We start from the raw sequence: 27,343 nt of genomic DNA, 5'->3' as shown, positions 1-27,343 counted from the left end.
TTGAGAACAATTTTACAGTACAATAAACCCAGTGTTCAAATTATTGCAGAATTATTCAAATGCGTCTTCAAATGACCAGATAACCATATAAAGCTGGGATATATAACAATTTCCAGGAGCTAAGGAGGCCAGGCTTTCTGAGTAAAAAAAAGACAGACTTGTTTTATGTAGCTATTACAGAAAATTAAATTGCAGGATATTACCCTATTTGTAGCAAAATTCAAAGAAAGTAATTTTATGATCACCTAACAACCTTGAGGCATAAGCTCCCCGAGGCAATGTAATTCACAGTTAGATATTTTATAGCATCAATAATCTGCCTCAAGCATTACAAAATACAAGGGTACAAAGCAACAAACATTTCTCTACAGTGAGACCCTTCTATATATTTGATAGCAGAAGGTTACAGGCAAATTGAATTTGGTCTGATGTAGCTAAATATTCTAAGAACTTGTGATGTACAGCAGACATCAAACATCCGCGGCCTCCCTAGTAAGCATACAAACGTTCCATTACTGAGTAAATATAAGATTCACAGTGAATTTAGTGTGATAAATCATTTACTTCCGATATTTGCATCTTGTTGTTCCCATAAATTACAGTATTGATGTCAAAGCTAAAGCTTTTTTGAGTACACTGATTCCATTCACAATACACATACACTAAATACTTTTTATTTTCACCATAGAGATCCAAAGTAGCTTTATCTGTAAAATAATGTTTATGTTAGACAATGAAGTGTTAAAAGCAATGTCATTTTAACACATTCATGACTGCCATAAGGCAATATACATCCTAAGGTCACAAAATTAGAGGTCAGATCACGTCCCCGATAGAGGCCTATGGCACTGGGTCACTCTGTGGTGAGCACTCTGTTTCTCACCGCTGCGTGACCTGGCCGGATATCCACCGTGTGCTCACCCCTCCTCTCCTGCACCCGGCCGCGTGCTCCCCTGGGTTAAGGCCTAACTGTGTTAACAGTATCTAGACTTCAAAAGTGTACACTAGATGCTATAACTTTAGATTTTCTTATGTGTGTCATAGAAATATTTTGTAGCTTGTGTCCCTTTTTAACACTTTAAAATGGATTTTTGGTTATTTTACCTTTACAGGTTTTCTGATGAGAAATTCAAGTGACTATGTGGTATGTTTGAAATCTGCACATGTTCAACTTTTATCAAGAAGACACAATGTATTTAATTACCTGACAATGTGACAAGTGTCTGCATTCATAAATAATTATAGAGGCTTAGTTTGAACACTTTATGATGTAATTTTTGTTTTACTTGTGTCTGATTCTTCAGGTTAACAATAAAGAGCTTAGGTTAAAAAATCTGTCTCGATCACTGCTTAAGCATATCAATTCGATTAACAATCGAAATAAAGGAAATATACCACATCAGATAACTGGTGGGGCTTTGTAGAGGTTTAACAGCACAACCCAGGCATACCTTTATTATACCTTTGTGAAAAAGAATATCCTTATGTAAATTACACTGAAGGGCTCCAGGGGGAGGGGGGCTTACTGGAGCTCTCCAAACTTTGGCTGCACACCGCCCAGAGGGCTTCTAACCTGTCTGCTGCCTTCTCTCCCCTCGAGATCATGGACTGTATTTGCTGTATGGCTTTTGCTCTGCAATTTAGAAGACCTTTTCTGTAAATAATTCCCTGTGACCATCAAGTTTTGCAATCTTTTGCCATCAACTAAATTTTGCTGGTAAAATTTTTATCTTCATATACCTTACAGGATAAAGTTTTCCGCTGTTTCCGATAAAGTTAATCATTTCTTCTCATGTAAACTCAGTTGGAAAGTATTGGCCCACTTTATGTCTAAATATCAACTCCTAAAATTCTTTTCTTTAACATAAGTCTCTTGTTGCATAAATGTACGCATTGTCACATATTTTAGTAACCCACTCACAAATACCACTCCACATTTTCCTCCCTTAGTTTTCTTTCTAAATGGCTTCAAACATAGAGCATAATAATCCAAACCAAGTTTTATTGTAGCTTCAATATTAATTACATATTTATGTTTTTTGTAAAAACATTTTTGTATATGAAAGGTAAAAATAGACAACAATCCAATAACCATTAGATTGGAAACTCAACCATTTCAATTTTTACTTCATCTTATGAACCAAACACTGACCCTTATGTATCAAAACACAGATGTTATTTTCTAAACTGTATTAGTAAAAATAATTGATTGACAACATCCCTACCATGTGTCAGGCAAGATTTTTCTGAAATTGTTGAAAAGACCCACTTTATGTAAATAAATCCATAAGAGAGGATTATGATCCATAAAAGGTATGTAAATGGTAAAGCCATAATAAATGTAGCAACGTTTATTTTGACATGTAATAAGCTTAAATAAACTGACTTAACAAACCTTAAATTGCAGATGATTTGTGAACAATTTCTAAAAAAATATTTAAAAATACTTTCTAGTCTGCTTTTTTCTGCTGCCTTCCATCTCTTTTTGGGCAGTTTGTGTAAATCAGCTCTCTGTCCCTGCACACCACAACCAGCTCAGAGTTAAGTCACTAGGAATATTATCATCAAGTTATTTTAACTCTTTACAGGTAGTCCCTGTAATCAATAGCTCTTGGGATGTAGAACAACTTTGCCTATTATTTTGATTACCTTTATTTAACAGTTCCTTTGCTATCGTCCTCACTGTAGTCTGGCTCTATACTAGCTGGGTCTAAAGCCTTTTTTGGCTACTCTTGTGAACCATACATTTGTATGGAGTAAAAGAGGGGAGGGGCTGGTCTAGCAGGTGGTGTGACAGTGCTCTCTGTGTGTATAGCAGAGGTGAATGTGTTCAGTGCTATAGATAAACATAGTGAGGTACAAGCTCTCTCCCCTGTTCCCTATCAGTCCCTACATCCTAGGCTGTGGTTCTACAGCACTTTCTCTGTCTCTCTCCTCACCTCATACTGCTCCCCACCCCCTGTTTGTAAAGGCTCCACAAAAGTTTGATACCCAATTTCTCCTGAGTATACTGATATCCCATATATGGTGGTGACTGCTGTACAAGCGCACGGCCGGGCATAGAATGGAAGGAGGCGCCATCCAGAGCAGATTTGCACTGTCACATTGTACAGGCTATAATATTTTCTTTTTTTAATGTGGACCTATAGGGGCTTATTTTTTGGTACATAATTTAGGGTCATCTATAGCTGATTGGTGAGATTTTATTAACTCAATGGAGGAAATGAAAATCATCAATTTTTAGGAAGATGTTGGGGGGTTTATTTTGTCCGTTTACCATAATAAAAATAGTATATTAATTTTATTCTATGAGTCATCACGATTATGTAAATACAATATTTATATAGATTTTTTTTTATTTTTTTCCAAATTTTACTAATAAAAAATTGGCAAAAATGTTGATAATTTTAGCATCTTTTCACATGCATAACTTTTTTATTTTTCGACTGACAAATCTGGCTCAGGGCTTATTTTTTGCAAGAAGTGTTGATCTTTTTAGTGGTCTTATGTTAGAGTGCGTAACATTTTTTTAAGTCACTTTTTAGAGCATTTTTAAAGGGTATTAATTAAAAATGATCTTTTTTGGAGCATTTTTTGGGGTTGTTTTTTTATGTGGTTCACTTTGCAGGTCCGATAATGTTTTTTTAAATTTTCAGATTGTCATGGATGCAGCGATACCAAGTCTGTGGGGTTTTGTGTATTTTATTCAATTCTACTGAATAAAAACTAATTTGGAGAAAATCTTGTTCATTTTAGCGTCACCATTTTTTCATATGCATACCTTTTTTATTTTTCAGCTGAGGAATCTGGTTAAGGGCTTATTTTTGTGAGAAGAGTTGTTGTTTTTAATGGTTTTATTAAAGAGTGTGTAACATTTTTTAATCACTTGTTATAGCATTTTTTTAAAGGTAATTCAAAATAATAATAATTCAAAATTATTTCAGCGTTTACTATGCAGATCCAATAACAATTCTGTTTTATTATACAGAGTGTTACAAACGTGGCAATACCAAATATGTGGAGGGGTTTTGTGCAATTGTCTTTTTTTATATTTTATTAAGTGTTTTCAAGAGAAAGTGACATTTTAGGGGCATATATTTTTATGTATTTATTTTCTATTAATTCTAATGTTTAAACTTTACTTTTTATAACTTTTTTTTACTTATACAAACTTAGAGCACAGTGTCAGCTGTAGTATACAGCTAACAACCGCTGCTTCTAGTGCAGTCTCAGTTCGTGAGCTGGTGCCAGAAGCGGGACGTTATAGAAAGTCCCTGTAGGACTTTCCCGCAGCGATGTACTATAACGTTCAGACGCGCGTAGGGGTTAAAGTAGGGGCGTGTTGCTGTACAGCGTCTATATCTATGCAAGTTCCTGTCTGGTGCAGAAATGCAGCCAGCGGCTTTCACTTTTGTGGTGTACAAGTTCTGATAAATACCCCCTATGTGTGCATTACTGCTTTCCATTATTGATAACTTTATTTTTATGTCAATGGAATTGTGCGTTGGCTTTTGTTTCGGCAGAAAGACTTGATGTTTTTAACAGTGCCATTTTGCTAAACAAAAGTGTTTGGACTGTTTTTGACATTTTTGTTCAGTGGTAAACAAGAATAAACCTCAATTATGGCATTTTTTACACTGTTTACTAAGTGGGTTATATAATGGTTTTCTTAAGCACTGTGACAGAGTGCCACAGAGCTCACATTACTGCGTCACATTTTCTCTTTATGCATCAGTGAGTGTATAACTCAGTTATAAAGATTGTTGACAGTGAAAGAGAAGTAAATGTACTTGAATGTTGCTTTAATTTTCTATAAAGTAAAACTGAACAAAGTAGGTGGCAATGAGCCAGGACTGACAATGTAAAGTAACCTCTCTAACAGGAAAGTGGAACTGTATGACCGCACTATACGCCAAATAGATGATCCAATGACTGCTTTATTCAGCAGGCTCGTGGCTGGTTCAGGCTGTTAATGTAGGGTAAATGTGAGAATTAAGCTGGTAGCTAAGAGCTACAGGGCACAGACTGGTAAAGGGTAAAAGGATATAAGCTAATAGAGTGTAGACATAGAGTGGTTACAAAACACAATCTGGTAACATGTAGCAGGATAGATAAAGATAGATGGATACAAGTTGGTAGCTGTGAGTGGTGGTTGCAGTTGTAGGTACAAGGGTAGGGGGTTAAATCCTCTTTGTTGCCCAGATCTGATTGTTGTTTGGTCATGTTTGCGAGCCCCTGCCAAACCTTCCAAGAACCCCTCCTGGGTTCTGGTGTCAGTGATGTAAATGTAGTGTGGAATGGCTATGCTTAAATAATATCTATATCCACTGGTATGTTGTGAATCATATATATTTATCCACTTCGCATTTTGAGGTTTTAATCACTTATTTGGAGTAATAACCTGGTGGCCCATCTCTTTTAAAAGTAATGTGGCAATTGTAACTTTTGTAATTTATTCCACTATATAACTTTGCATCACTTTTTACATAGAAGTTACCAAACACATTAAAATGAAGGTGAACCATAAGGCAAACTTCAGCGAATAAGTGGTACTGAGTAGTGTGCTAATATAGCAATTTTATTTCATTAATGGTGATTTTAAAGTAGGAATGCAATTTCAAAGTATTTATTCTGTAAAAATATCACACATAAAAACTCAGATTACTCTTCCCTTGAGGATAAAAAGCTATATGTACTACATTAATAACTTCAGTGTTAATGGTAAAAGATAAAAAAAAATATGTAAAATCACTTCTTTCAAGACTTCACACTTACATTTATGGAAAATATTCTGAAGATTCTTTCCACAAACCATTACATTGTCTAGTGATTATCTGCATGATTATGAAAGAACAGGGGGCAGTTGACCTATCACTAAACTAAAAAGTCAACTTTGTATAAAGTTAAAAATGTCTTCAAGAAAAGATCTTTTATTTTGGTTCCTCATTTGGGCTCTGATGTGTTTTGGAAAAAAAGAAAGATCTCCTTAATGGTTTCTGTGCATCTAATCTAATGTTAAGTCTTATATGTAGTAAATTTAGTGTAAGGCTTCTGTTAGACATTGGATTATTATGTATTTAATGCCTCTTGAAGTTCTTCCTCTTAGCACACATATCCATTACAGTTTAGCTGATGTCAGTAATAGGGCTTGGACACACAGTGGCTGCATTGAGCCAAAAACTTAATTCACATGTTGATAGAAGTATGAAAAAAGTTGTCAGAGTCAGAATATACTTTTTAAAGAGAGGGATCATTTGGAGTGGACATTGAAAGATGTAAAAAAAAAAAAGTCTTTTGCTGTGTCCTCATGAATTTGAGATTGTAGCCAACAACTTTAAATACATAAGTTACATTAAAAATATAGAGAAAAGTTATGCTGCTTACTTCCAGAAAAGATCACATTTGGTTGCCGTATAAAGGTCTCTTAAATAAACTAAAATTGAAATGATGGCAACTGAGTGGCATGAAATGTATGCAATGTGCTGTATAGAACCATACAAGGGGAAATATTTGCTCTAAATATATTAGAGTTGAAGTTTATTGCCATGTCAGAGCTTTAGGCATGCAGTGCCATAGTCATTCATCATACATTAACATAAACATTTCCCTAGCTTGTGTTTCTGTTTTCCTTTTAAAAATGAAGACACATTCCTTAAAGGGAACCTGTCATCAGAAATTGACCCATTAAACCACTACCAGTATGTTGTCGAGCAGCTGAACACTTTCCATATTGTGCTTCTTTCATGATCAAGTGTGTTGGCATTGTTCAGAAAATCAACTTTTAGGGAGATGTAAATTGGTTCTATAAAGTCATGGAGGTGGGGTTGTAGCACAGAAGTCAAGCTCTCACTGTAATTGATGGCCCTACACCAGAGACAACAATAACCTGACCTCCTGAAGTCAGAAGCATGGTATCAGTCACAGAGGAGGAGGCATTCAGTGTTCCATACCTTGACTTCAGTGTTAAACTCTCCGCCTTCCGGACTTTGTACAACCAATTTACATCTCAATTTAAAGTTGATTTTCTGGATGAGGCCACCACACTGGACCATGAAAGAAACAATAACTAGAAAGTGTTACGCTGCCTGACAGTATACTAGTAGTGGTGTATTAGGCTAATAGATGATGACCAGTTCTCTTTAAAATTGTATGTTTTAAATATTAGTTTATCTGGCTATTTGCCTGTTCGACAGCAAGTTCCCCATGTCCCTTTAGGACTTTTGGCTTTCATCCATTCTGTTAACTCACCGGAAGTTCCATAGAAATCAATGTAGCACAGGATGGACAACTGTGGTTGTGGCAGCTTTGCCATCCTGTATACAAACAAAGTTTATGTCCGGACAATTTTTTTTTTGGTAGCTGTTCCAAAACACCCTTTGCTTCTTAGTTTTTCAAAATGTTAGTAATTCTGATAGGAATGGTTAACAGTAAATATTATTGTACAGGTATACATGCAATGTACATGTAATCCATTTATTCATTATCTGCTATTTCTTCTACTCATGCCCCATAATGTGTATCTCCTTCTAATTTGAACTGCCACAAGTTATGATGTGTGGTCTCCCTATACCTACAGTATAAATAAGAGAAATATGGATGTGTTATTGGGCTTTTAGGACATGGAAAAGCCTAGTAGAAGAGACATCTCACAACACTTGGGCTCATTTACTAAGGGTCCATGGAGCTAATTTTTGTCGGGTTTCCCGACGATTTCCGTTTTGCGTCACATTTAACAGGGGACTTTGGTGCACGTGATCGGATTTTGGTGCATCGGCGCCGACTTGCACGCGACACAAATCGGGGGCGGGCCATCGGACAACCCGACAGATTCGGACTACGAGCGGGATTTAACATTTCAAATTGTGTCGTAAGACACGCACTTACAAGCACCAGGAAGAAGAATGTGAGCTCGCAGGACTTCATCTTCGTCGGACCGTCCAGATCGGAGATCGCAAGAGGACCGGGTAAGTGAATTTGCCCCACTGTGTTTAACTATGTATGGATACTGAGCATGCCTGCCCTAGGCAACCACACTGGAAGGACATGCAGAAACCTAGTGTGCAGTAAAACCAAATGACAACAAACAGAGCTTGTACTTTCGATAGAAATGAGCATGAATTACCCCGCTTAGGTTCTTGTTCTTGATCGATAGAGTAGCTGGTTATGTATCTAACCAAAGTGATTTCTATGTATATGTTCCGCCTTGACCTTTGTCATCCAATCCCTTCCCTTCCTTGGTTGAACTTGATGGGCGTGTGTCTTTTTTCAACCGTAAAATCTATGATACTATGATGACCTATTGCAGTGATGGCAAACCTTTTAGAGACAGAGTGCCCAACCTACAACCAAAACCTACTTTTATGTCGCAAAGTGCCAACATGACAATTTGAGCAGTAACCTATTGATCCCTGCTGTATCACAAGTTTCAATTGTATTGACATCCTGAGGACACCAATACAATAGAAAGAAGATGGAGAAATTTGGATTGCAGCTTCCTTCCGGGGTCCCCTAAAGAGGAAGAATCAGGGGAACCAGAGCAGGAGCTCCAAAGATAAGCCATCTCTGTCCACACCTTCTCACTTCTTGTGTAGTCCTGGCAGCCAAGGAGGTGTCTCTTTAAAATAGTCCTGAGCAAAGCATGTCCATGGCTGTCTTAGACCGCAGGAGGAAGCCTTGAGTCACGTCTAGCAAATTCTGTGCTGGGGTGAAGTCCTGGGTGCCCACAGAAAGGGCTCTTAGTGCCACCTCTGGCACTTGTGCCATAGGTCCGTCACCACTGACCTATTGTAAGGCATTATAGTGTTTTTCATTCAATAAAGTTTTTTTTTGTTTTTAATAAAATGTACATGGATGAGTTTTTGCATCTCAGATTTTGTGTGATATGACCATGACAATCGAGTTTAGTATAAGTTAAAGGTGCTAAATTGGCATGGTTTCAATACACAATATGATCATATGCTACACTGGGAATGGTGGGGGCCAAAGAGAAAATGACAGCTGTGCCAAAATCAACAGTGTGACACCTTTTATAGGGTGCAAATAGTCAGAGTACATGGAGGTGCATGATGTTACAAACTTACCCCATTGCTAGTTACCAACTAAGAAAGCATCTGAAACAGTAAAACTTTTTGGTGCATAGTTTATAGGACAGATTTTGAGTGCAAGTACACATGTTTCCAATAATTGGGGTTCTAGCTGTTGCAAGCTATAGATAAAATATATGCAGATGATAATATATCAGAAAATTGCATTGATAATCAGAAAAAAAATCTTTTCGGAGAAGTGGTTCTCAGGGCTCTAAGGGTGCAGCATTTGTAGAAAAAGAAAATGTCACTCAAATCATGTGATGGTTAATTGTAAGTGTTTCTAAGTCCTGTTCATGACTATAAACACAAGTGACAATGTCTCTAAATGTGACATTCAAATATGTTGTCTGGTTTATGTAGCCTGTCATGTTTTTTATTATTTTTCCTTGCATTGTCACTGCAGAAATACAGAATGTTTTCCTGACTTGCTGCATTATGTCAGAATGTGTTGTGCTATTTTCTACTGAATGCCATATGGTATGCTGCGCTACTGATAGATATGCTGTTATCTGGGAGACCACTATTATATATTAAATCTAAGCTCTCAAACAACACGCAAAAAAAAAAATCCTGCTGAGTAATCAAGCAACTATTTTATGGCACAGCATGCCACCCAGCCTGACTTCATATACAATCAGATTCCAATTTAGCTTTTTTACTTTTTCTTTAAAGCTAGTTTTTATAGATTGGATGGATTTAAGATAAATGGAAATAAACATTTTATATTACTGTGACCCATTTATCCCTTCTTTAAATGTTTTCTTCTGTGTTAAACAAAATATCCACTTATTATAAAGGCTTCTTGCTGTTATACATCACATACTGAAGTATGATATCTTATAATCCTCCCTGAAATGTGATGGTTCGGTGCAATATGAGATATTGGAAGTCATTAAGTGGAGTTATCTTTCACAAAACATATAACTCTGTAGTAAATGGCCACAGTTAAGACATAGAAAATAAGATTACATCATCTTGCTCCACCTTGAACTTGTTGTGTTTTACATTATGATCCAAAAAGTAGAGGTAATAAAAGACATTTGCCCTGAGGCTTTCATTAACTTTCTCCTACTCTTGCATCCGTCATTGTAAAAGCCATGCAAAGAATTAGATTATCTTATCAAAGACTTATCTCGGGTTATAAAATATAAAAGGTTTTTTTTTTCTCAAAAAAGAACAGTAAATCTACGGGGTATAAGTGTCTGATTCCTTGACATATTCCCTTTAAATATGCTGCCATAATAATTTTAGAAAGAGGAGGCCTTCTTCTGGCAATAATTTAAAACAAGCCATACTTTTTCAGACCATTTCTAATTGAAGAAGAATTTGAATTCCTTCACCAAATTGTGTGAATACTGCCTCTATCAACATTACATAGTTTGCTTTATATCACAAGCTAAATAAAAATCATAGAATATCCACATCCATATTGGAGGAACAGGTAATGCATTGGAATGTGCTAACCTGTATACTTGTTTCCATGCAGCAGTGTCTCCATACACTTAGTGGCCCAAATTTATCATCTTGCACTGCTCCGTCAGAGTAAACCAACTCTTTTTTGGTGCAGCTTTAACATAGGGCGTGCAACACATTTCTATTGGACGCCCAATTCAGTGCAGGATTTTGTGTTGTGTTGGGTATAGTGCAGCCACAACACAAATAAGTTGTGTGTGACACTTATGTGTCAGGGACACTTCTTAAATACATGTGCAGGCAGTTTGCACATAAAAGAACAGGCAAAGTCCACCAGAAAACTGGCACAGGGGCTTTAGTAAATCTGGGCAAGCGTGTCCCTTCAGAGCAAACCAATGCCATTTTCACAATTTTATATGGCTTATCAACCTGATTCTGATGTAAAGAGCGAAACTGGAACTTCCCTCCTACTTATTATCACTGTGCACCTAAAATAATCTATTAAAATAGAGTGTAAAAGCTGACAACTACTCATGTCCTTCAACACAGGTGTTTTATTTAGAAAAACAAAGAAAAAGGCAGAGGCATATTCTAAGTCAAGTAGTAAAGCTCTTTGGTGGCTTTTTGGCATCTTTTGATGGCTCTTTTAATGGCCATCATAGAATGTAACAACGGATCAATAGCAGATCAGTTAAAATAATAGCACATAAAGAAATGTATGTCTCACCTTGTGTCGCAGTCTTATGTATGGCGGAAATGACTTAATTCCAAATTCATCCTTAGCTGCTCTTCCTTGAACAAGTAGGATGAAGAATCCCAAGCAAAAAACTGTTGTGTGCCAACTAGACATCTTGTTCTAAATAGAAAAAGAAAAATTCATGAGAAATTCTGGTGGAAAAGGTCAAGGAAACTGCTAATATAGGAAGAACATTGTGTACAACATGTACAAGGTTTAAGGATCGCCCTACTGTTTCCAATTTACAACCAAAAATCTCTGCTGCTACTGTAGATAGATTATATGTACAGTACAGACCAAAGTTTGGACACACCTTCTCAATCAAAGAGTTTTCTTTATTTTCATGAGAATACCAAGAGTGCGCAAAGCAATAATCAAAGCAAAAGTATATATATATATATATAATTCCATGTGTTATTTCATAGTTTTGATGCCTTCAGTGTAAATCTACAATTTTTATAGTCATAAAAATACAAAAAACTTTTTGAATGAGAAGGTGGTCTTTTGGTCTGTACTGTATATGTTTATTAAGGGGAAACTATATGGAAATTTGGTTTAAGAATATACAGATATATTTATATTATCTCATTTTACTTAAAGGGATAGGCCACTAAGTAGCTAGTTACAATAAGGGCCACCTATATTGTACTCTGGTAAGGTTTCTCTGTAGTTTGCAGAAACTGTGGGTGATATTTGGGACTTCCTGAGATGTGTTGCGCCCTGATGATTTCTGGCGAATAAAGCTATGATAATTCCCATGTCAGCGGTTGGAGGGGGAGGGGGGTGCCAATAAGAACATCTCAATCCCAAATCCACTGACAGGTGCTGTGCATACAGTTATGACTTATTTTGCCCGAAGACATGAGATGCCAAAGGAAGTCCTATTAGGATCTTTTATTTACCCTGGTATAGTTTTTAAATAAAGTAACATTTTTAAAATGCTCAAATTATTCCACAGCTCCACATAAATGTAATACCTGGATGGTGATGTAAGTTTAAAGAATTTGCATATTTCTCAGGTAAGTTATAAAAAGCATTGCCACCAACCTGACACCTAGTTTCCACACTTAACACTGATGCGCTAAAGACTAATTATTAGATATGCCTCAAATTATTATACTTTATATAAACATGGACATTAAAATTAACCCACCCATATTAAATACTTCATAAAAGACTAAACAGTATTGTCCTAACACCTAAATATATGCAACTCACCTAAAAAAAACACCTATAGGGACTAATCAACCTGAAATGGATGACTCATACACAGCAGCTGGGGGATGGTGCAGCGATTGATCACTTCTGCCTGTCAGGGACAACACAGTGAATACAGTGGGGCAGATTTATCAAGCTGTCTGAAAGTCAGAATATTTCTAGTTGCCCATAGCAACCATTCACAGCTCAGCTTTCATTTTACCAGTGCTCATGTATATTTTAAAGGGGAGCTCTGTGGACGTGGGCAGGTAGATTCTACACTTGAGAGATCTAACATTGGGCAAAATGTTCAGATTGGGGGAGGTTGTACTTATTGATAAAAATAGCAGTTGTAATTATTTTATCCCCATTCAGAAAATGTTGAATTCCAGTCAATCCTCAGGAATGAATGGTGGGGACCTGAGGGTGCAAAGTCCTTGTAAGGAATAAGGGGTAGGAGCCTGGAAGGAAAACTGTCGAGTGTATAACTGGAGCGCAGTCTGAGCCATAGTTTCAGAGAATAGAAAGTGTATGGTGTGGCGGAACTTAGATCAGGGGGCGGATAATAGTGTAGTGGGACTGAGGAGAGCGGATTACAAAGTGACCTACAAGGGGGAAGTAGCCAAGCATTTAGGGAGGTCAAATGTGCTAATTGTGATGCATAAAAGAGCTCCCCTTTTTGCGGCTACGCCATGACATAGTACCCCGTAGTAGCTGCTTAGTTAATGTATATCACAGACACACTACTTAATATAAACATTCAACATTATGGGGAAATCATTTCACATTTCAACATTTTTCTAGTATAGCTAAAAGCAAATATACAATATCTCATGGACTGCTATGAACTAATAGCTTTTTTCGTGAGCAGTAGGCTTCTCGACTAGCCTTTCATTCTAGTAATACCAACAGAAATTGAGCGCAGCTCCTCTTCTGTGGCCATTTCACACACTGATAGATGAGTCTATCTAAGAGTCCATTACAGAAGTATAAATTTGGAACCCTGCAGGCATGTAACGTACCTACTGTACAATTTGCAGGAACCTGATAGATTGTTGCATTAAATTGGTGGCATCTTAAGAGTTAGTAAAAAAGATGTTCGAATGGCTACAATGGGAATATTTCATGCACTGTAAATAACTCTCATGCAAAAATGGGGTTTATTTTTAAGGAAACAAAAAGTAGATGTCAAGAGACTAGATGTGAACTACATAGTGTTTCAGTTATATTCATAATATGGGCTTTACTTATGGACCTCCACTGTACAGAATATCATATACAAGTGATAAAATAAGTTATTATTTTCATTATAAACAATCTATTGCTGTCCCTATATTATATCTTTCTTTCAGCATCCTGTATTTTCAAAATGATAAAAATATATGCAAAGGCAAAGAATGATGCTAGAAAAAAACAAAAGTACTGATAATCACCTGTTAAAGAGTTGGTTTATTTCCCAATTTTAGAAACATTGTGGGGCAGATTTATAACAAGTGAGTAATGATGGGACTAGATTCAGGGAGGACAAAAAAGAGAGTGAACCCATAACTAACCTCACCAAATTGTCACTTGCCTGCTTGCCTCTGCAAATCCTAGGTGATATGGGACAACTAGAAGACACTCCCTCCCTACACAAGGGAGAACAAGGAAGACGTACATAAAAATAACAGAAAGAGAGGTGTGGTGCGATTACCGTATATACTCAAGTATAAGCCGAGTTTTTCAGCACAAGAAATGTGCTGAAAAACCCTAACTCGGCTTATACTCGAGTCAAGAAAAAAAAACTGTCTATTCACCTTCTGAAGCCCCCCCCCCCCAGGCAGGTCCTCTTCAATCGATCAATGCTCCGGTATCTTCTCCGTGTCCCCGCGCCGTCCATCATCCGGCATTGGCACACAGTATGATGTTAGCAAGTGGCTGACGTCACATTCCCTGCGATGGACGGTGCTGGAACACGGAGAAGATACCGGAGCATTGATCGATTGAAGAGGACCTGTAGGGGGGGGGGAGAGGGGGGCGTCAGGTGAGTACACTTTTTTTTTTTTGCAGGCTACATACTACAGGGGCTGGAAGGCTTTATACTACAGGGGGCTAGCAGGCTATACACTCCAGGGGCTGGCAGGCTATACACTCCAGGGCTGGCAGGCTATATACTCCAGGGGCTGGCAGGCTATATACTACAGGAGCAGGCAGGATATATAATCCAGGAGGCTGGCTGGCTATATACTACAGGGGGCTGGCAGGCTATATACTAAAGGGGCTGGCAGGCTTTATACTCCAGGGGCTGGAAGGCCATATACTCCAGGAGCAGGCAGGCTATAAACTCCAGGGGCTGGCAAGCTATACACTACAGGGGCTGGCTGGCTATATACTACAGGGGATGGCAGGATATATACTACTGGGGGCTGGCAGCCTATATACTACAGGGGGCTGGCAGGCTATGTACCCATTGGGGAAAGGGACTGATTTGGCAAGCTCTGTGCAGCACTGCCGAATCTGTGTGCACCATATAAATAAAGAATTATTATTATTATTATAAAGGCAGTTATTTATCATATGCCAGCGCTTGTGCCAGCTACATCAAGAGGCTTTGGCCTCTTGCGCAGAAGCTCTGATGAATATCCCTTAAAGTGTCTAAAAGTGTACACGTAGACCAGACAGTCACACTGAACCAGATTTATCAAGTGTGTGATGCTAGATAATAAATATAGAATTCTTCTGCTATTGGTGCAGAAAAATCTCCATTTTTGTCAAAGTTTTTTTGGCACAACTTAGGCCACACCTTCTTTTACCCAAAAGCATGTCCCTTTAACAAAGCCTCAAAGGTGTCTAAAACTGTCTGAAACCTTTTGATAAATGTAGTGCAATACATTTTAGATAGATTTCTGGCACATATTATCACCTTAACCACTTTGTGACCAGGCCTTAATAGGTTTTAAAGAATGGATGATTTTTGACAAATTTTTATGTTTATTGGTTTAAGGGTCATAACTTTTTCGTCACACATAGTTAAGGGAGCTTTTTTCCATTTTTAGTTTTGTTGGAGAGATAAAGTTACAAAAACTAGAGAAAAATATTTTTTCTTTGTAAGATGTCGCTGCAGAGACACGCGCTTGCTGAAGTCTAAAGTCAGTGGGCGGTCAGGATTGAGTTAAACAGATTGATAACTCATCCCTATGTGTTCACCTTGACCTGTACTGTGAAGCACCCACTCCACTTTAGTGCTCATGGTTAAGAATGTACCTAAAGATTGTTCAGCAGAACTTTTAAAGATGGCTGCTTCAGAAAAGGTGTCATAGATGGAAAGGGTACATGGAAATGTTTAGCACAGGAACATTAGAGGAGGCAGTTTAGAAACCATATATGCAGTGGTTACTTTATACTGGTCCCTATAGGCAATGAGGGTGGAGGTGTAGTGGGTCATAGTAGGGGCTAAGGTATGGGAACAGTTTCTTCAGCCATTACACTCTAAAGTTTTTCTGAAATTTTAAGAAAAGCAGACAAACCCTCTACATCCACCACAATTCCAATATCAATTAAGTGGTTCATAACACTTATCTGCAACAATGATGGGTCCATATCCCCACATGACCACTGTCGCCAATTAATAAACTCAAGTGTTTGCATAACCAAGTTACATAAGCCAGTGGTAGGCAGCAGTGATCATATAGGCACACAAGCACCCAGTGAATATCAGTCATTTGTTATTTGATACTCTTAGTAGTTTCTAGTAAAAATAAAAATAGGTAATCTCAGTATGAATAAGAAATTGAAAGATGTGACTATATCAGGTGGACAGAGAGGATTCTCCAAAGCAAAATCTGTAAGAAATCCCTTTGCTTACTATGTTCCATTTATTGTAGTGGATTGTTCTTATGTGCCATTAGAGCATTTGGACTCTTCTAACACCTGGCAGCAGGTGCAACTTTTACTTTGGTGTTTTTAATAGCTATAGCCCTGGGGAACAATTTACTATGAGAATATATCACCGTTCTTAAATCAGACTACCAAAGTCTCCACACCCAAGAAGCATAGAGAGAAAACACACTGCACATTTATAGAAACCAAAAGAGGGGCAACAATGATTATCTGGGCTATACGCAACATTAAAGGGCTCCTATTATGGCCCATAAGAGGTTGAATATACACCTGCCTGTTAAAGGTTTTGCTTCTTGCGATATTGGATTGGATTAGTTTTGTGAGAAAAATTTGTCAATAACCAGAATACTGTAATCATTGTTCATAATCATGAACAAAAATTTCCCTTTGTTATCATTTTGATTAATATTTTTCATTGAAGTCTTTAGGAATTTCAGAATAGCTGAACAAGGTATCCAACTGGCAACTAAAGACTGTTGTATTTTCACTTATACTTCCATATTTATGCAAACACTGTGATCATTGAATTGCACCTAACACTTCATTATCATAGATGCCGTTACACTACTCTGCATCAACATTAATCTCATGTAAAAAGTTAAAAAATCTATGAATGCATAACACCCCCAAGAAATTATTATCCAAGGTGTGTGTATTAACACATGTATCTGATTATGCTCACAATATGAGTTATTTCTTTCTACTGTGCACAAGTACTTATTTTACATGTTTTCTGTACTGTTAGATTTTAATCAACTACATAAAAAATAATTACACTCTTTTTTTCAATTGTACTTACCTGTCAACTAAAACTTCTACCAAATATACTGTAGTATGTCTAAAGTAATAACAACAACAAAGTCATTCCATAAATTTTGAAATTAAAAAATATTTTTGACAAAAACACACAATATAAACACCTCAATGTAACATTACTAAAGAAGCCTAAGATGTTGACTCGAGAGGTGCAAGTATTTGGACATAAGTTATGCTTAGCTTGTGTAATATATCTGGTAACTTCTGACCCCTAGGCTTGTCTTTCTGGTTAAAGTTCAAGTGATAAGATGGATAAGATACATTAAAACAATGTATTCTTTATTTGATCTTCAAATAAACGTTAAAATATCAAGCGATTAGTATGAGTCAAGCCTACGCGTTTTGAGAACTTTGTGCTCTTATTTATGGCACAGATTCTTGATCTCAATGTAAAATATTTGCAACAAACAACATCCAATCCCCTAGTAGGGGGCGTGTACTTCCATGCTACTGTGCGCCACAGGGGGAGTACATCTACTAGCGCTTCATCACACACAAGCACATGCCAGGTAATACTATTAATTCAAAAACATTGTATATAATTTCTTTCATCCAAAGAAAATTAAACATAGTCAATTGGATAATGGTATTGTCACTTGAATAGCTGATTAAATCAAAATAGAAAAAACAGATTAATCAACCTCAGCGGATGGTACAAATATTTAATTGTAATATGGCAAATTACATTTGTATATTAGTAAGTTAATATTACACTTAGATTATGTTCTATGACAAAAATTAACAATTGTTTTGTTTGTTAATGAGTTAGTATTATATTTAGTAATGGTCAATATGGGAAGTCTCAAACGTAGACTGTTGGTGTCTATAACTACATCTTGTATATTTGTATAATAATTAGTATTAAATAATTTTTATTTCGTGTTATTTCCTGGAAGAAAGGAATTCGTGTGTTTCACATGTGAGCATACATTACAACGTGAAGTACCGCAACAATAAAATCCCTTTGTATCCAACCATGTATTTTCACTTTTTTAAATCATTGATTAAAAGGCTGGGAGAGAGTGTTGAGCCTGAGGAAATTCCCTTTTTAGAGACAAAAGTTAGAAATGAAGATTTGTCATCTTTATATAAGATCGGTAATTTTTTCTTTAAATTACTTTTGGGAATAACATTTTTTGTTGGTAGCTCTCTTACGGTTATTAGGTCTTAACTAACTCGTACCATCTTTCTATTTGGCAATTTCAAAGTACCTATTTATGGAACATGTCGGGTAATTCAATGATGATAAAAAAAATAAAAATAAAGAAATGATGTGAAAGCAAAAATGTTGTCACATCTATAAGATATTCATACAGTTCAATGGAATCCAAGCTCGATTTGTATAGATGGGGAGCTAAATCAACTACCCCTAAATCATGAGGGATGGAGCTGCAGAGTGCGGTAACATCACATTACCAACACGTACTTGTTCTCCCAGGGAAAATGGTCAAACATTCTGGTAGTTTGGTAACCAGTTGCTGAAACAAAGTATCTAGTCACTGCCATAGACATTCACTAAGGAAACCAATACTAGAAATGATTGGTCTTAAATGCAGAGGCAAAGACTAAATTCCTATAATCTGACAGCTTTACCCCCATTGTCTATCATTCTTATGATAATCTGTTCACTGGATTCCAATTCAGACAAGGCACATCTCAATTTGGGGTTCAAGTTGCCGTCACAAGAGAGGGGCTTCTCCTTATAGAGAACAGTCAAATCTGGTTCTAATACCTGCTGGAACCAATCCATGATTGTTTTAAGGATGTGCCGCAACCACCTTTTCTTTTTGAACTGTTCAGATTCTGATCTGCATCCTAGTAGGCCACGCAATTGTACTCCTGCATGTGCTGATTATACATGCCGATTTTCCTCACAGTGTGGAACCCTCCAACTACGAGACAAACTGGGTGGCCTGCATATATTTTCATTTTTATACTTTCTGGCTATCCCTTTGCCTATATCTGGTAACTGCTGCCCACTAGGCTTGTCTTCTGGATTATCTCTATTGTCTGTTGATTTGGTACCTTTTTGTCCGGCTATGGAACCTTGTCTTAGGGTTTTGTCAGACTTGCATTTGTTTTCACGCACACATGCACATATTTCTTTCACATGTATTAAATTCTCAGCATGCTGTACTTTTGTAAGTCATGTGCATGAAAAATATACCATACTAGTCTATGTACATGCATCAAATGCGCATTATACTGTGAGACAGATGCAAGTGCAATGCGTTTTTCATTAATCAATTGTTCTGAGTCTTAAATTTTAATTCATAGTAAATGAATTGAGAATACAAAAAACGCTAATGACTCCAAATATGAGTTTTTCACCCATTGCACTCTGAAATGATCTGCAGCGCAAGTGTGAAAGCAGCCTAATTCATTTGTTTGACTTGTCCTTTGCTGTTGTTATAACTTACAATTAAGCAGGAACTGTCGGCAAGTCGCTGGCCAACATCTAGAGTGGTTTAGTGTAAGTAGGTAGTAATAGGCTGGTGGGCTGAGATTCAGGGCTCACAATCTGTGTCTGTCTTTCTGTTCCCCGTCTGCCCAGTTACAGGTTACTTCTATAATTTGGATTTTTGATCTACAAAACTGCCTGATATGTAAAACTGCATAACATATCTCACCTGGAAGAACATAACTTAATTCAGCTCTGTAGTATCATAGCTGTAGTAAAGGTACTCCTGGTCTGTAACTCAACACTTCACAATTTAGTACACTGTTATGTAAATCTTTATTAAAAAGTGGTCTAAAATGAAAAGAAAAATCACTATTGTTTGTTAAATTAAATCAAAAAATTATTTGCTTCGACTAAACTACCTGATTTGGAATTCCAGCACATAGTATGAGATTGGTGTCCAATTTGTAGTCATATGATGTAAGGTGACCTTCAAGGCAGAATGTAGCCATACATTTTCTTTGCCATGCCATAAATCCTAGTATTATTTAGTATCCCAGTGTGGATTCCTGTGCACTCATTATCATGAGGGAGCTTATTTCTCAAGTTTGCATTCATTTGCGATTTGAAGCATTAATAGAGTCTTTTATATGTGTGAAACATTGCTCTATCCATGAGATCAAGTCATCACTGCCAACAATGGAACAAAGACACTTGAGTCTTATTACTTTTTGGATCATCAGTCTCTCACTAGTCAACATGTTTGAAGAATTTTATGTATGGTCCTTAATATTTATTTTGAAAAGCAAATACAGATTTTTAGATTAGATTTTAAATGACTTATACTATGGCTGGACTTTTATCAGATGCAGTATTTATTAGATTTTTAAGTAAAATCTCATTAGTGCATCAGTAAGCTCTAGAAGAGGATTTACAAGTAAATTCTATGACAAATTATGGAACTAGCAATGTGAATAGGAAACCGTGATGTGAGTAAAATATAATATTATTTGAATTATTGGACATACTGGCTCATAAGACTCACCGTGGTGGTGAACCTATTGCACTCAGAACCCACTCTGTGGGCATGCAGGCAAAGAGTTTGCCAGACAATACTCAAAGTAGTGCCAGGCAGATCCACAGAGCTACACATATTGAGCTGCCTGGGACTGTAGTGAGAGTGAGAAGGTTCAGACAGGAATGGATTATAATTGGAGCTCCTGCTCCAGGCTGCATAATTCTTCATGTTTCTGGTGACCCTTAAGGAAAGCTATATTGATAATCTGAAATCCTCCTTTCAGTTATTGGTATCCTCAGGGCAATGATAAGACTGATTGGTTTAGGTTGTAGTTTGGGCAATCTAAAAGGTTTGACATGACTACAATAGACTATCCCATTGGTGATATTCATCATAATGTAAGTTTTAGTTCTTTATATTGCTGCTCCCAGGGTGCCATCATATTTTCAGCCCCAAGGCATTATGATGCTGCAGTTACTGGGACTGGATCTAGAATTGTGTCAGCACTAAGAATGGCATAAGGGTTTAAAGGAAAATCTACCATGAAAATCAAGCCTGATAAACCAGTGTTACACCAGTATTACACACTGTGTGACAGCCTGTGACGCTACAGGACAGAGGAGCGCTGGTAACAAACCCTTCCCCCCAAGCTCTTCAAGCTCATTAGCATAATTCAAAAAGTTGATCTTAGAAGAAAGGTGATGGATAACAAATAAAACAATTATATTACCATAGTCACAGAGCATGGATCTATGATTAAGTGTCCCTGATTTATCACGCTTGATTTTCTTTATGTAAAAACATTGTGGCATGTTTACTAAGGGTCCCGTGGTTGCATTTTCATCGGGTTTTTCCGACTTTTCGGGGATCGAGCCGGGGATTGTGTTGCAATCACGTCAGCTTTCACGCGACACAAATCAGGGGGCGGGCCGTTGGACAATCTGACGGATTCAGACTAAGCACAGGATTTAACGAACTCCGGCAGACCTGAGCGTGGAGCGACACATGCAGGATATTGGGCACTCGATCTTCGTGCATCACGGCAGATGCGGACATTCCGGATGGGGGATCGCAACTTGGACGGGTAAGTAAATGTGCCCCATTGTTTCTCGAAATTATGTGACTTGTCAATTAGTTTTCCCTCTGCTTTTTCTGTATGTAAATTTGAAGTTCACTTTCCTTATGGGAGGAAACCTAGCAGCTGTGACTCTCTGTTCCTCTTCACTTGTTTTAATGCAATATGACACCTCAATGCGCTTCTGTCGTACTACTACTAGTATCAGTATAGCAGTAGTCGTACTGAAAGCAGCAGTAGTAGTCTTTTTTTTGCCCTGAAAATTTCTTCAATAAGGAATACAAAGCAGACAAAATGTAATTAACAGAGTATAAAACCTTAAAATATTTGTGACCATTCTGATTCATAATTTCACAACTCCTAATATAAGTCCCACTGTTGTATAATTATCCTGTTCTGAACATTCTATTGAATTCTCTTGTTGATCTTTCCTGTTACATTATTCGTAATTTCTTTGAAATACTGTAGGTATGCAAAAGACCTTTTATCTGGATATAAAAAAGGAGTGAACAATTTTTGTGGTAACTAATTGCAAGTGTCTGCATGAGGTACATGAAGAATTAAAGGTTCTCTAAAGCATTTTGAAATAAATATCCCACTTTTTCAATGGTCTTCTGTGAACTCAGAATAATAAGCTGCCATGATTCAAAACTAGACATGAGGGAGAGAAGTTACTTTCCCAAGGAGCAATAGATTATTTTATATTTTGTGGTAACTTCATATTGAACTGGATTCTAATGGCAATAATAATAAACAGTAATAAAATAATCCTTATTATTATCATCATTAACCTCATGTAAGCATTCCATTCATAATCTGAAAAATTAGGTTTAACAATGATGACAAACTGCACCCACATATTGATTGCACAGAAAGAACATTCTTCAAATTTTCAAAACTCTACCATACCTGTTACCTTGCCAAAATTATTGAAAATATTTCAAATCAAACATATTATATGAAAAACATGGAATTTGTTGGGGACAGTTCTATGTCTTTTTTAAACATTCTGTTTAGCTTAAATTCAATCTGTTATGATCACAAACTTAGTTCAGGAAGTGAGACCATTGGGTCACACTGAACCGTCCTCTGACAGCTCTACGCCCTCCAGAACCTGATTGATTTTAGCTGCAAACACTTGTCAAATAAAAGGGCTAAAAATCAGAAACACACAATCAATCTATCCATTACGGATCCCCATAAAATGTCCATTTTCTATCTGCAGACTTCTATCTCAGTAGCATTCCAAAATCCCCTGTAGCCCCTTGCCTTTGATGACATGATAAGGGCTAGAAGTATGCTTATTTTGTCTTATTATTCAGGGCTTATACACCCTCTATGCAGGAATCCTACAAACTTGGTAGAGAGAATCTCATCAACGCGCCGTTAATTTTTTAATAGAATCTGAATCTGGGGAATGCTAGTTTCATTGCTGAAGCATCCTGACAACCTGACCTCAGATAAGTGGAGAAATTTTGAGATATTCCGATTTTTCCACAACACAATTGTTATGACTAAATCCTGCAATGGACCTCTAAACATGTCACAGATCATGCCTACAACTCTCCATTGGCAGAGTTGTATGGCAGCTCTAAAGTGGTTTTATTCAATGTAACCACTGGGACCCCCAACAATCATGAGAACTCCTCATTAATTGATCGAACAGCAGGTTGGACATGTGTCCTACTACTGTTTCCAATACTAGGGAATTGTTGGAAATTGCTAAGCGGTGCACAAGTATTTTCAGCACTCTTATGATTCTCATAGACAGTGAATGGAGTGGGAGGATGCAATGTCAACCTACTGCTCCATTAGTGAGAACAGGACCCTCCTTCCAGTCCCACCATCACCATTCATATTGACATCCTCTATTCTGTTTATAGGGGATAGCAATAAAAAGTTGGCACAACCACCTTAAAAGTCACATATTTTATTCATATAAAGTGCCATGTTTTCAGCATACAAAAATACCATATAATTGGTCTGAAAAACCTCTGGGAACCATAAGAATTTAATTATAGCATAATCAGTATATAGCCAAGGGATGCCATGTCAGTGCACCATGTTTCCTGAAAAAAGGAAGGAAGTGATCCCTAACCCACAGCCTTTTACTAATCATAAGCAACAACTGGTCGACAGTCCCTGCCCTGGATAAGTGCATAGCAGAGGAGGCAAGAATAGAAAATACAAATAGGACAAACACTGAAGTAGTCAAACAAAACCTTGTCAGGAACTAGAAGGCAGCAAAAGTAGAAAAAATATATCTAAATATAAGCAAGAGGTCAGGTGAGGCAGATAACATGCACTTTCAGAAACAAACTAGGTCACAATTGGGAATGCAAAGACAAGACAAGCAAGATGACTGACATGCAGAATAACAAATCTAGGTCCAGCAGTCAATTTCTGCTGTAGTCATGGCTCATCCTGGCTGACTGCAATCAGTGATACCAGGCCCAAAACAAGAAAAATATATACACAACCACTAGAGGGAGCTCAGGTTTAGACATCAGGTTCTGACACCATGGTTTACAAATAATTTCGATATAAATTGTAGAAAGGTGTGTTACCCATTTTGTGTAAATAGATGAATAGACTGACTCGCTTCCAGGGGTAATGCTTCGACAGGCAATATGGCTGTGCCAAAATTTAACAAAAGATTTATTCTTAGATTTTTTTTTAAAACTTGTGGTTAATATTTTTCTGTAGATATTTTAGAAATCTAGTACCTTCAAATTTGAATTTTTTTTCTTTTTGCAAGAAAGATAGCTAAAATCCCCGTGAAGTTGTTGAAGGAATTAACCAACAACACACACATTGAATGGTAGCTGTTCTATAGTCTCATTGCCCTAACAGCAAAGAAGCTACATCTAATATGCAGATTTGATTGTAACCCCTGAAACAAATGATGAATTCAGCCGTAAATTTCTGCAAATAATGGTGCCATTATATAAATGATATAATGATCATTAATGATAACTATGAGCACAGTAAATGATGATGTTGGACAGGATTCTATAACTATTATTCTATAAGGATTCTATGCCAATGGATGGAAACATTTTCAAGCAAAATAGAATAAAACTCAAGTATAAAGACAAATTATTTTTAAATATACCGTATATACTCGAGTATAAGCCGACCCGAGTATAAGCCGAGATCCCTTATTTCAACACAAAAAACTAGGAAAACCTATTGACTCGAGTATAAGCCGAGGGTGGGAAATGCATTGGTTACAGCCTCCCCGTATATAGTCTGCAAGCCCCTGTAGCATACAGCCTGCCCAGCCCCTGTAGAAGGAAAAAAATAACACTGTACTCATCTTTCCAATGTCCCCTGTAGGTCCTCGACTGTCTCAGACAGAAGAGGACCTACGGGTGACGTCAGAAAGGCGAGTTTTGTCTTTATGTTTTAGTTGACTCGAGTATAAGCCGAGTTAGGGTTTTTGAGCACAAATTTTGTGCTGAAAAACTAGGCTTATACTCGAGTATATAAGGTAACTTAGACTTTTGAATTTCAATACTTGCAATACAGTTATTTTCTTCTCTATAATACAATTTATTGCTCAAAATATCTAGTGGCAGCCTAAAGTGAGAAAATTAAATAAGGGCTTAAAAATGTCTTGTGGAAAACTACTGACACACAGACAACTCACAGAATTCCTTTTGATCTTATAAAGTAGCAAAAAAAGTCTAAGGTTCTGTCACACCGAACATACAACTATGGGATTAATGGTGTTTAGGAACATGGCAATCACAACCTGGTGGAACACTGTAATCTGTAAGAAGGAAAATTATGGATATGATTATCTAGGCCCGCTTCAAATGTCATAGCAATATCAAGCCTTTCCAATCTGTCTCCTTAACATTAACAGGTTAGTACAATGTATGGCTGTACATTCTGACTGTGAAATAGGAACTGTAAGGGGGTTTATTTAAAACCAGACAATGAAAGAAGGTGGTTATTAGTTCTGAGCTATTATATCATGGTACACGTTATCCCTGTGATCCCCGTGTTTGTATTAACTGTGTATTGATACATCCCTTTATTTATTGTCTGTGACATCACTGAATTTATGGTTCAATATATTGCGCATACATACATGTTGCGTTATATGGTCACCAATTTGCACAAAAGTCATTGTGGTGTCTAAATCAGTTAACTAAGAAGGAGTATAGTAGAAATTAAGTGACCAAACAAGGTCAACAAATGATACAGAACTTGAGAACAGCGAAAAGATGAACAGACATTGGAAATACGAGGGAGTGAAGGTTAGAATGCGGAGGGGATGGTGGGGTAGATGTTTTGGTTGAGTGGGTGCAGGTAAAAGTTTACTTTATGGATCAATAATAGCATTGTTTGTAATGTACCGTACTTCAACAGGTAGAATGGAATGTTGCAATTAGATTATGAAAGTAGGAACCTGTGCGTCGATAGAGGAGTTATTAGGTACGTTATAATATCCAAAGGTTCTTGAATCGAGGAACTACAACAGTCCAAAAAGGACCTTAAACAATATTGCAATTTACATGTCACAAACAGTACAGGGACGATATCACGGAATTTATAATCCCTGTACTGTGACTCCACTGTCTTTACTATCAATGTACCATGAGATCAATGGGAGGAATTTATCATGTACTGGTGCTAGGTGTCAGTGTATGATGAAATCCGTGCCACACTGGATACACCAGGAATTGAGCTATTGACTGGTCTATACAGGCTACAGCTAGAGCATGAAATTTCAACTCTCTCTTTACTAACCCATCCTGTGTCCTCCTCCCGTCTGTTATCTTGCAAATACCAGATATATACTAAGCTCCAGGCTTTTTAGAAGTCTGTTCCCTTATAACGATTAGCTGGACCATTATACAAGCTCTTATACCTCTTGTGTCACTCCCTTCATCCTCATAGACTGCAAGCTCCTATTGTTCCATATGAATGTTTGTACTCAGTAATGTAATATTCTATTTGTACATGTCCTCTATGATTTGTAAAGTGCTACAGAATATCATGGCGCTGTATAAAAAAAATATATTATTATTATAGGATTGCAGATGGTGTTTAGTAGCAGTCCTGGAGAGCTGTGTGACATTTGCATGTGTTAGTACTATTAGAACTATGAAAATGCCTTTATATTCCAGCATTGTAGCTGGACTTGGAGTACTCTGGTGCACTAGTGAGTGAAATCCTAGATCCAGCTTTCAGTAACCCCACAAACAAAACACACTACTATTGTTGACTAAAAACTAACTTCTGTACATCAAAACCCAACACAGCACTATATCGTATAGGGTTTGTTCATTTTTTTTTTTTGGAAATCTTCTTTTAACAAAAATGTTTAATATATGATTATGAGAAATCTGTCAGCAGGTTGCTGGCTGTAATTTTAGGTTACTGGCAAATTATCAAACATGGTGTTATTGTCTATTGATTGCTTTGGAATATGTAACAGATGTATGTAAAAGATTCAGAGTTGAATTAAAGTAGTGTTCCAGGACGCAGATGTTACCAATCTGATACTGATGTACCAATGTTTCCTACTGATGAACCACCAGTATTGTAATCATATATAATCACACTTTCATATTTAGACTTGTCTGGAAAAACATGTTTATTTGTCTCAGAACAAGATTTCTCTCTACTAACGTGTTATGTGCTCTCTTTATGGTTTTTGAAGACCCCTCTCTTGTTCCCTTTACCTAATATCTGCACAGTGTGCTTA

General features: G+C 37.1%; 1 protein-coding gene across 2 annotated transcripts in view; it reads right to left on the bottom strand.

Annotated features, from left to right (window-relative positions):
* FSTL5 (follistatin like 5) overlaps positions 1-27,343 on the bottom strand; it is a 335,086-nt gene that overhangs the window by 278,695 nt on the left and 29,048 nt on the right. For both annotated transcript variants that reach the window (XM_072120407.1, XM_072120416.1), the window contains exon 2: positions 11,227-11,355. In XM_072120407.1, coding sequence (XP_071976508.1) covers positions 11,227-11,349 — 123 coding nt within the window. In that variant the 5' untranslated portion in view covers positions 11,350-11,355. The remainder of the gene's footprint in view (positions 1-11,226; positions 11,356-27,343) is intronic.

This window comes from Engystomops pustulosus, chromosome 1 (assembly GCF_040894005.1).
Source record: "Engystomops pustulosus chromosome 1, aEngPut4.maternal, whole genome shotgun sequence".
Taxonomy (NCBI): Eukaryota; Metazoa; Chordata; class Amphibia; order Anura; family Leptodactylidae; genus Engystomops; species Engystomops pustulosus.
The sequence above is the reverse complement of the archived record's forward strand: the minus strand, read 5'-3'. Positions and strand labels throughout refer to the sequence as shown.